General features: G+C 43.0%; 1 protein-coding gene across 1 annotated transcript in view; it reads right to left on the reverse strand.

Annotated features, from left to right (window-relative positions):
- KIF1B (kinesin family member 1B) overlaps positions 1-11,600 on the reverse strand; it is a 216,206-nt gene that overhangs the window by 192,351 nt on the left and 12,255 nt on the right. The window contains exon 2 of the mRNA XM_019511759.1: positions 10,439-10,619. Within this exon, the coding sequence (XP_019367304.1) occupies positions 10,439-10,544 (106 nt within the window). The 5' untranslated portion in view covers positions 10,545-10,619. The remainder of the gene's footprint in view (positions 1-10,438; positions 10,620-11,600) is intronic.

An 11,600-nucleotide genomic window follows, 5' to 3' on the forward strand; every position in this document is an offset into this window, starting at 1 on the left:
CCATACCACTCTGCTCCGCAGGGGGCAGGTGCAGGCTTCTCTGCCATCTGCATCCACACCTCCCCTTCCCTCCAGCCCCAGCCTTCCTGCTGGTGTTGCACAGTCTTTGTACTGGCATGATGCAATGCATCAAGTAGCCATCCCTCCCACCTGCCCACCACAGTGAGCCACTGCTGCTGCACTGCACTGGGAAGAATCAGGTTCCGCTGGCCCTGGCTGAGCCCCACCTGCAGCTGGCAAGGACTCACCTTCTAGTGGCACCACTACAGCAGTGGCTCAAAACAGCAGGCAGGATGGCTATTAGGTGCACTGAATGGCGCCCTGTCCCAAGTGGGTCCAGCTGCCAGTGGCCATGGCACCCAGACTACGCAGCCACAATGCCAACAGAAAGGTGGGGGGAGGGAGCAGAAGAGTCTGTGCCCTGCAGGGCCCAGCCCAATCCCGGCTGTGGCAAAGCAGAGCAGTGCAAGGCACAGGCCCCCCTAATCAGGCTCCCAGTGCTAGCCAGTGGGCCGAATGCGATCAACTGGCGGCCCAGATACTGCCTGCAAAACCTATTTTACCTACCCCAGGGTAACGTACTAGCAGAAGTGACGTTAAACCTCAGAACTGAAAGCAGTGATGCACTTAGCAAGGGAATACACTTAACTGAACTCAGCATAAACACTGCTCCCTAACTAAAGGGAAAGCCTGGGTTAACTTTTACACATCTCAACAAGGCTCCATAACATGTTTCTCCAAGCCCTCTGCTTCTAATAAGAGGCTTGAAGTTGCAGCTTCTAGTCAGTTGCACCAATTATGCAATCAAGCAGGGTACAATTAGCTTAATAAGTAAACACTGGAACAGTCTGCGCCAATATCAAGATAACTGTCTGCTACAGTGTGAGCAACAGGCAAAAAACTGTGGTGGGCATCTTGTTAAGCAGATGATATACTTACCTAATACACACAGAAGGGGTGTGCACTGCAAATCAAATTGCATTCATGTATATAAACACATTATATAAGACAAAAGCTTATTCTCTGGAGTAATTCCCCAAAAAATAGTTCAAAAGTAGGGTGACCACATGTCCCAGTTTGCCAGGGACATTCCCAGCCAAGTCGCAAAAATTAAATGAGTGCTGGAATCACAGGAACTTGGGTGTAGTTCAACAGAGAAGAGGAATGGCATAGGTTAGGTTAGGTTAGGGCAGGGCAGCTAGGACCTGGAACCAACTTCCAGGGAAGTGGTGCTCACTCCCTACCTTGGGGGTCTTTCAGAGGAGGCTGGATGGACACCTGACTGGGGTCATATGACTCCAGCATCTGTTCCTGCCCAAGGCAGGGGTAGAACTTGATGATCTGTTTAGGTCCCTTCAGACCCTAGGTAAAATGATACTATGACAGTGTGCCAGGCATCTCTCCCTCCCCACAGAATTATGCCTGCACCTCTACCACTGACGGGGGGGCCGTGTCCCACATTTCCTTACAGTCACCCTATTCCAAAGAGACAAGAGGTGCCACAACTTGCAATTTGGTAGGCAGGCTTACTTATATCACAGGACATACTAACAAACACATTGTTATCATTACACTGGAAATTAGTACTCAATGGAATGCTGCAGTTAAGGAGAAAGTTTCTTTAAAATAGTAGTAATAATAATAATAATAATAATAATAATAATAATCTTCATTCTTATAGGCTCCTAACACACTTAGGTTAATGGAATGTGATTTTTTTTATTTTTTTTTTTGTTATCAGGTGGAGAGGGAGGAGGGAGAAGACAGGTTAGGAGTGGCCAACTGTTATGGTGTCATAGACTGTCCATTTCTCGCTAGCCTAGCTGAACAGACTCCACAGATCTGCCAAGATACACGCAGCAGAAAAATGCAAGAACTTTGTAAACACTTTTACACCACTGGAGAAAGCTTCCACATCAGGCAAGATAGCTAGGCAATTTAAAAAAAAACAACAACAACAACAACAACAACAAAAACAACCCTCACTTAAACAAACCAACAAACAAAAAAAAACCCTCCCACCCCAAAAATACAGCCCTGCTATATATTTCTAAATGAATATGAGAAATTAAGACAGACACTACTGAAGAACTCAGCGTGTTTTTAACTGTTGGCTGAAATAACGCCAATTTGGGAGTGGAATTCTGTGTGGTTCTTTCACTCCCAGTCATCTCAATGAGTTACACCGGCCAAGGAGACTGATATTTTGTGCATTAAGTATTCAGATGCTGAACAACTAGAATTTTAAAAGCAACAAAGCATGCTGCATTCTTTGCTGGCTGAATGGATATTTAAATAGGGTCTTCTCCTGTTTCAACAACTGCTCAGCCTCATTTTAACTTGTCCTTTTGTAATGCAGAAACCAACTCTCAGCCCGCTGTGGGTTGTCTGGACAGAGGGATTACCCAATAATTTCCACTGAAATAGAGCAATAACCATAATCTCCTAGACATGGGAAAGTTTGGCTTCCAAATCCAATAATCCAAGAAAGCAAATTCCTAACATATTTAGGTTTCACATATCTTTACCACCTCTGCAAAATTTAACTTCACTTAAAATGTACTTACAGTATATCCTTTTCTCTATTTGCTATTCACACAGATCATTTTGTCCATTTAGCATTGAAACATAGACATTTCTGGACTAGGCTGTAGCATTTCTGAATGGATGGAACAGAAACTTATTGCAGATTAATGGCATAAAACATTTAAGCCAGTCAGACCCAAAAAATGTCATAGGAACAGCTAAAGGTGACATCTAATCTATATCCAATCAAATTAAACTTAGTTAAAACTACTGATTAACCAACTTTATTTTCATAAATACTGTAGATCTTCTTAAAAACAAGAAGAGCACAACTAACCCTCAAGTAAAAAAAAAAAACAGGCCAACTTTTCAAACTCAGTAAAACTTTGCCATGCCAACTGCAATAACTATATCCAAAAAAGAAAAACGTGTTTGTCATTTAACAGGTGTGTCATCATGCCAAGGAAAGATTTTTACAAAAATTCAGGCAAGTCTTTAGAAGACCACCATTGCACAATTCCATCAGATTTCTTCTTTTTACGTGTTCAGAACCACCATATTCAATAAAAGTAATTAGAAACCAAGCTAACTAAGTGATGTTGGCTCATCAAAGTAATCCATCGTTTTTCCATCATTATAATCTTATTATAGCTATGTAAGAAATTGAAGAAGCCCTTAAATGATTTAGAAGCTTAATTCCCAGTGACTCTGAATACTTCCATTCCCTTTCTGCAAGTCTTTCAGAAGTTAAATAATCTAGGAGCCCAATTTTCAATTACTTTCAAAAGACTTGCAGAAAAAGAAAAGCAAAAAGCTGGGAGGAATTTCGTTCCTTTAGTCACTAAGGTGCTTTTTAAAATGCTACCCATCCTCTTAGTCCCGTGTCCCACCCCCCCAACCAAGGCCTTTACTGACATCAAAATCATGATCAAAAAGCAGGAGGAAACTAGAATTTCCTTGGCTGGGATGGGCCTGGACCTCAGTGAATTGAGAGAAGTGGGGGATGGAAGACAATTTGGTCCTGACCTACGGTGCAAAATTAAATCTTTCAGCAGTACAGCTCTGCAACTTCAAACTTCTCCAATCCCCTGAATATGTCCAGGAATTTTTTCTACTCTCTTCTCCCCTTCCATCATTTCCACCAGAGAACGTATGGCAGTATCATTCCACTGCATACCATCTGCAATCAGCTATGATCTGAGCAGCCTGGGCTTGCTGCCAACATACCAGCTCCTTAATGCAGTCACCACATGTGACTTCAGCTGGACTGCAGAATTTGACTCTTTGCAATAAATATTTCAGTACTGAAAAAGCAAAGCATTCACACAATTCCTTAAATGCATTCTTTATATTAGCGTTCACTGTTGTCTCTGCAGTCCCCATGCATCGTAAGGGCCAAAACAAAATGAGCAAAATTAACAAAAATAAACCCTCTTAAGACACTATGAAAAATGCTTTTCATAACTTTGTACAAAGAACTAAACTTAAACATTTCTGCGGTGCCTTCTACCATCCCACCTTTCAGACAATATGTAAAAATTAGCATCCCGGTCACTCCCAGTAATTAACATTCCATCAAACTTTCTGCAGGAGTTGCATCAGCTTTAGCATCATTGATACACCTTGCAACTGCTTTAAGTGGATGTGACATGCTCAATTTACCTTAATCTAGCGTGTAATTTTAATGTCTGTTATTACACAAGTATTGTGACCCAACCCTTTCACCAGCAGTGAAATAACTTTGGCATTTATCCGCACGTTTGCGGGCACTGTAAATGGAGCTAATAGAAATGCTTATATTCCATGTCAGAATTTCAAGGATTTCACCATTAGCTATACCACTGGCTGCACAAGCTCTTAGTTCTAAAGAGCTGACTGGCAATCAAGATATCCTCAGAAAATATGTTTAGTTTCCAAAATAAAAAAAGGAGAGAGAAACTCACCATTTAAGAAAATTCTCCTGTTATTCAATTAATGTGCTGTGGCTTAAAACATCCATTATTACTTATGATATCTTGTTATTCATATTATATTGGTTATAAAAAAAACACAAGCATTTAAAATGGCTGTTCAGCATCATTACTGTTATCTTGATTGCTGGTATCTATAAGTCCTAAGGTTAGGGAGCCATTGTGCTAACTGCTGTACTAACACTGAGAAACATGCAATATAAATAGACAACAGATGGCAAGTGAAAGGAAGGCCCTGAAAAGTGAAATGATTTGTGCAAGGTCACACAAAAGGTCAGTGAATTTAGAACAGAATTCAGGCCTGATTCCCAGTCAGTGGCCTCTCCAGTAATGTTTTGGTATGGAAGCTGTATATTTCTTGGTGATCATTACACACTGAAAGCACAGAAAAATGTATTTCAAACTAGCAGCTAAGTTACCTTACAGGTAAAGGGCACTTAAAAAAAAAAAAAAAAAAGTCTATTACCTTTGATCTTGGCAGCTTTTAGAAACAATTTTACAAATCCAGCTGACTTCTATCCACTTTAACCTTTTACGCAGCTTACTGCTTATGTATACTTAGCTTGGAGAGGTTTGAATAGTGAAAGTCAGCTGATACTGCAATTGTGGGCAGTTCTGTTGTTCACACAGCACTGCAATGTTACAGCATTTCCGGTAGCAAAATGGTCAAATACCAATCACTTTCAACTGACACTTTTTTCCCAAAAAAGTTCCATTAAAATATTTGTTTATTGCATCTTGTTATGACTTAAAATACATTTAGGGCCTACACTAAATATTCTTTAACTACTTCTACAGTGATAGTTACAAGCTTAACAAAAAAAAGCTTTACTTTTCATAGACTGAAATCCCCCCTTGCACTTTTACTGCTTTTTCGCTGACACTGATTTATCAATAGGCTTGGCCAAGTCCAAGAAAACAAATCCCCTTCACACTGCCCCCTGCATGACTCATATGCATATGAAGAGGAATATGTGCCTCAAATCACAAGCTGTAAAGCAATCAAGCAGACATGAGAACTCTGCCATCTCAGACACTTTTCCAATTTGCTACTGGAAGTTCTGGTAGGTACGGCCTGCAGACCACTCTTCTGCCACTGTAATTCTTGATTAGAAGCAGTTCTACCATGCAACTCCTAACATGGGTGCTGTTCTCCATGTATAAGCACTTTCATACCAGTTTGACTGAGTTACATATGTCACTACAATTAAAGCAGTAAAAATGCCATTTAGACAAGATCTCCAATAATGGTGTCTTCGCTTCTTCAGTCTGTTCAGGTACTTGTACCCGATTCTGAACACCAAAGTACTGTGATCCCACTGCAAAACACACCTATTTCTGTGTATACTCCTTGGTTCAATAGTCATCCAAGACATTTCTCATGACTCTTGTGTTGTGTTACTCTGAAGTCAGGCAGAAGGTAGGGTAGATTTGCACGTTAGATGCTAACTAAATCAGAAATGCATACATTGTCATAAGTGGAGGCTTACTTCATCAGACACTGCATCAGCTTCACCATCAGATGCTGCTGTTCTCAAAAGCTTACGCATCTCTGATTTAGTTAGCCTATAAGGTGCAAACCAAACCTACCCTACTTTCTCTCTGTGTCGAGACACTGGAAGAGTCTTTCCTCATCACCATGGGAGAACCCATCTATTCTTCAAAGAGAAAAGTGAAATGGCACTGGAGGAATATCAAAATTTCAGCTACTTAGCCTGTGACCTCACTGCAGAGAGGGAACATTTCTACCAAAGGTAAAAGCTGAGCCTGGCTATAACCCACACACTAAGCTGAGGGAGCTAAGCCCAGAACTAGTGCATCCTTCATGCCCCATAAACAGGCCTGGGGTTTTTTCATCTTGGACACTAGACAGTTTGCACTAAAACCCAAATAAAAGGCTAGGTTTTCATAGTTTCATAGTTAGAAGGGTCGGAAGGGACCTGAGCAGATCATTAAGTCCACCCCCCTGCCATGGCAGGAAAGAGTACTGGGGTCAAACAACCCCAGCAAGGTGATTGTCAAGCCCTGTCTTAAAGGGCTAAAATGTGGCCCAGCTGCAAGGGAAACCTGCCATTTCCCGAGGGAACCCAGGCATCTGGGGGCCCCGGCCCCACAGAGGAGAGAGAACCCAGGTGTCCAGGACCCTGGCCAGGAGACGTAATAATTGGTAACCATTATCAGCTACAATGCCAAGAAAAAGGCCAAGAGCTGATAATGTAATTTCCCCTTTTATTGGTGCCAATCTGATAGGCATCTCTAACAAACACTTTCTCCAAATGCGGTGTTCTCTGGGTATTAAGCTCAACATCATTAAGCAAGCATTGGCAAAAAAAATTTAAGTCCAAACAAACGACATATCAATTTTGCAGTTTCAAGGGCAACAGAGGAAAAAAGCACTCCAACTTCCAAGTTTTATCTTACAGCGTGCAAGATACAGTTTCCATTGCTTAGACATTTGTCAGAAAAGCAGAAGGAGTAGAGGGAGTACTACTAATGTGCATTAACACAGTGTAAACTGAACACCCAAATGGGGAACCTGACTTCACCCGAGTAACACCACCCAGGGAGACAAGCTGCACAAAATGAACACTTTAAAACCAAGCGGCAGACAAAGCCGCTATACAAGACAGGAGAAATTCTTTGTTGCTGTTCCTACAAGTCAGATTCTGAGATGCAAGTTTATATTTTGCAAATATGCAGCGGAGAAAACCAAATCGTGTGTGTGGGGTGAGTTTTGCAGCACCTCAAAAGCCTTCGAGGCACCACAAAGCACACGTGTACACTTGTGTGGACACACACCAGGAGTTCTGGCACTGCCCTCCCTTTGCCCCACCCCCCCAAGAATTAATGTTCCAGCTCTTGGCGCACACACAAAAACGTAAATTCAACTTGGTCAGTCAGACAAAAGCTCCCTAGCTTCAGACAATGAGCTCAGCAGGAAGCGTCATGTCCCACCCCTTCCCTTCTCGTCGTATTGCACGTAATAGTTTGAACGCTTGTAATAAATACCGATTAGCCAGGTTAGAAAAAAAGGCAAGGTTCATCTTTTTATCTAGTGTCATTGCTTGTTTTTGCCTACGTGGTAAATGTCTTGATTCTGAATTTTATCTTTAGAGACCTTGCAGCGAACGTGCTGAATGTCTTGGGTTTTGAATATTATGTCTAGAGGCCTTTAACAAAGTTAACTTAAAAGCGACCCTTAGGTAAACACTCCGAGAGATCAAAACCTAGGGACTTTTGTAAAGGGGCTGGCAAGAGGTCACAGCGGCGATGTTGAAAATTCCCCAAAGATGACCCAGGAAAGGAATCTGTTGGGTAAAAGATCCGAGCCCAAATCTGGGAGTTGTGACAGGTCTGGGTAGGAGGGGCCCAAGATGGCAACTCACCCAATAAAAACTGTAACCTACAGTCGCAATTTGGAGGTAACCTCACTTGCAGAACACCAAAGGAAAAATCGAAGTGTAGGCCGGATCAGACTGATCCCCTGAACCACCCTCTCCGTGAACAAGAACTCCCGTTCACGCTGAAGCCACGGAGTGCCCGAAGGGGACCGAAGGAAGGGGACTTGTTCCTATCACTGCTGAGACCAACCCTAAAACCATAACTAAAGAATAAAAGTATCCTTGGGGATTTGGTGTCTAGGAATTCTAGTATTCTAAGTACACCATGAGAAATAACCTTTATTTGTAATTGTAGTTGTTTTTGTAATACTAATTCTTATAGCACTGTTTGGGAAGGAAGTGCGTTTGGAGCATTGTTTCTAATATATGTAGTTGTTGTGTTTTTAATGTTTGTGGTTTTTCTTAAAGCTAAGCACTGTTATGTGTGTAGCAAGGAATTTTAAAATAAAATTGTGTTGTATGAATTAAGTCTGCAATCATTGTGAAATTGTGCAATCAACCAAATACTCCCCCAGCCAGGTGCATCAAACAAATCAGTAAATTCTGAGAGATCTTTCTCTATTCCATAACCCACTAGAGACACTTCTCTGAACATTTTATCACCTTGTGAGCCTGCTCTAGGCATTCAAGAACATGCCTTTTCTCTCTTCAGATTCTTGGCATATTTCTTTTCTAATAGGCATATATGGAGGAGTGGAGGTGGAAAGAGCTCTCAGACTGCAGGGACCCCAGAGTCTCTGCAACTGAAAAATCTTTTCCTACAGACTCAAATGGCCCCAGTGAGTTAAACCTGACCATCTGCCATCTAAGCCAGCTTGTGCAAGTGCCATGAGACTCCAACAGAAGGCTGCAGATTAGAGCATTTACAGGGAAGACAAGGCAGCAAGAAGATGCACAGGCAGTGCCACCCATGTTAAACCAGAAAATTTCCCCAAACCTTCTTATTTATTGATTTACTTATTTTAAATTTTCACTCTGTTTCTGCAAGCCTTTTAGTACCTGACACTGTTTAGCAAGGTGACCCAGAGCCTGCATTCCACCTCAGATCAGCTAACAGATGGTCTGCCAGAGATAAACCAGGCAACCTTGTCACTGGACCAAAGGAGCTGTTTTCAGTCTTAGATTAGATCTTACCTATGAAATTACCGCTGTCCAGTCACCCCAGCAGCAAGCAAAAACCTATGCTAACCTGTGGGCATTTCCATTATAAGTGCCATTAGATGGCACTTAACAGTTCTCCTATTTTATGCTGCACTGAGCTAACACTTGGCAGGCAAACGTGAGATAAAAGATCCGTTTAAACCAGAAAATACTGATAACGATAATTCGTCTTCATTTGAAGTACAGCCTATATCTACAATAGGTTAAGTCCCAGAGTTCTTTATTTTTTAGAGGAAATTTCAAATCCACCACTCTAAACTTGACTTGGTTTCTCCTCCTAGCATCTCCTATTATAGCTGTAAACAGGCATCTGTTTTGAGATTAGGGCTCCATGTGACCCATATCTTCTCGCAATGCCACAACTATTTGTATCAGAGTAGGCGACTGCCACACAGTTTAAAACTTCCCTGTAGGATGTGCCTGAAAGAAGAGCTGGACTCAAGAAGAACAAGCTCCTGTTATTACACATTCAGATGTATTAACGGTACATGAGCATATAACCAACTAAGATGTATAACAAAAGAAACACTCGTGTGGGCTATTAGCCCCCACACTCAGGGACACTCAATGAGGGAAGAAACTAATATTCTCAGCTAAGTACTTAACGTGATGACAATTCAGTGCTATAAAAGGGGTAGCCCTGGGTTTTGTTCTTAGCTCAAACAAGGCCTCATACCAGCCCTCGGTTATCTGATCTGCCCACTCTGTGTCATCTCAGTCCATGCGCCAGGAATGAGAATCTCCACGGAAAAGATGGAGTCCAGATAACTTTAGGCTCCAGGACCAGGTAACACCTCATTTGACTAACGGTATGCCCAGGCTTAGGTTTCTGGGATTTTTCACCCCTCACTCACTTAAGACAGCCAGTCACCGAAGGAGACCTGCTCCAACTCATGATTTAATAACTCCAGGGTTTACCATGGACTAAAGTACAGCAAAACCAGAAATAAGAGTCCTCCTGGTGTCCGATACGGAGAGACAGCATTTTTCCCCAGGCTGGCCCAACCAGCTACTGCTTCTTAACTCACAGTAACCACAGATTCGATTCCACCAAAGAAAACTAGCAGGACTGAGCATGCAGTAACACTACAGCAAGCCCCACATGGCAACCTGCTGCAGCCCAAACCATTCCCTGTGCTCTCAACTCAGAAAGCAGTAGCTGCACCTGCAGCAAGATCCACATACCCAGGACTTAACTTGCTTATTTTTTATTTGCCTGAAGTTATCTGTCAGCCTCAAAAAAAAAGGAAGAGAGCTCCCTGAAAGGGTAATTCCAGATGACATAATGTGCACAACCATCAGTTTATGCCAATCAAAAATGGACCAAAAGAGAGGAAACACAGACAGACAGACTCCATTAGGAGAGGAGAATCAACTTACTGGTCGAGTTGCCTTGCATCTGGATGATACATTTGGATTCTTTGCTGGTCTCTCGGGAATTGAAGGGCCTGACCCGAACAGCCACCTTCACAGAAGCCCCCGACATCTTGATGTCCTGTAGTGCAGTGTTCAGAAATCAGAGGCAATGGTTTCGCTGCAGTTTGTTCCTTGTTGGAGCTTTCTAGAGAGAAAAGGAAGTGTCAGATTTTTCTCAGAAAACACTCAAGACAAACAGGAATTAGCAGGGAAGAAGAGTTCAAGTGCGAAGATTACCTCATTCACCCTACAACTAAGAAACACGTCTGAATTTTTAACTATAGAGATGGAGCTAGAATATTCATATCAGTACCCCAGGCCACCTCCCTCCTTAAACACTTATGTCAACCAACACAGAGTGCTCTTGAAGCAAACAAGCAAGCTAATCTGCATTCCTTCCCTCCTTCTCTAGGAAGAATGGATGCTAGCGTCACTGGGAATTGTGTCCTTGGGAAAATGCAGGTATGACTGTAGCGTGCATTAGTTTCCCTCTAGCTAGCATAGATAATGGCAGGAAAGATGCAGCAGCACAGACTAACTACCACAACACATGCTCAGGGTCCCTGGAGTGCTTGTACTCTGGCTGCTTGTCCACACGACCATTTGCTTGCTGGTAGTGTAACCCAGGCTAGCCAGGTTTAAGCTAGCATAGGTGTGCTAACATGTGCTACAATCACACCTTCATTTGTTGTAGATAGGGGTGCACCAACAGATTTTTTGGGATGATACCAATGGCTGATTTTTAGCAAGCCATATCAGCCCATACAAATCCAATTCTGATGTGCAGCCGGGCAACGTGGAGAGAGAGCAGCATCCGGCTGATAAGTCTGTTGTGGGGGAAGGGACAAGCAGATCGAGGCCCCCATGGTGAGGGAGGGAGTAGGGCTGGGGCACAGGGAGGCGCTGCACAGCTGGGGCAGGGCATGGCACGGAGCCATGAGCCGTTTGTCTAGGGGTGGCACAGGGGACAGCTTCTGCCACTACACATAGCCCAGGAGTGCACATGCCCCAAATCTGCACACAGGGTGCAGATGAGCTGCCACTGTGGGGGGGTGGGGGGCACGCAGCAGGCAGGCACTGGGCTGAGGGCAGGCGGCAACAGTGCTGGGAGGGGGACTATGGGAGA

Source organism: Gavialis gangeticus, unplaced genomic scaffold (genome assembly GCF_001723915.1).
Source record: "Gavialis gangeticus isolate Ggan-Ray unplaced genomic scaffold, GavGan_comp1, whole genome shotgun sequence".
Classification (NCBI taxonomy): Eukaryota; Metazoa; Chordata; order Crocodylia; family Gavialidae; genus Gavialis; species Gavialis gangeticus.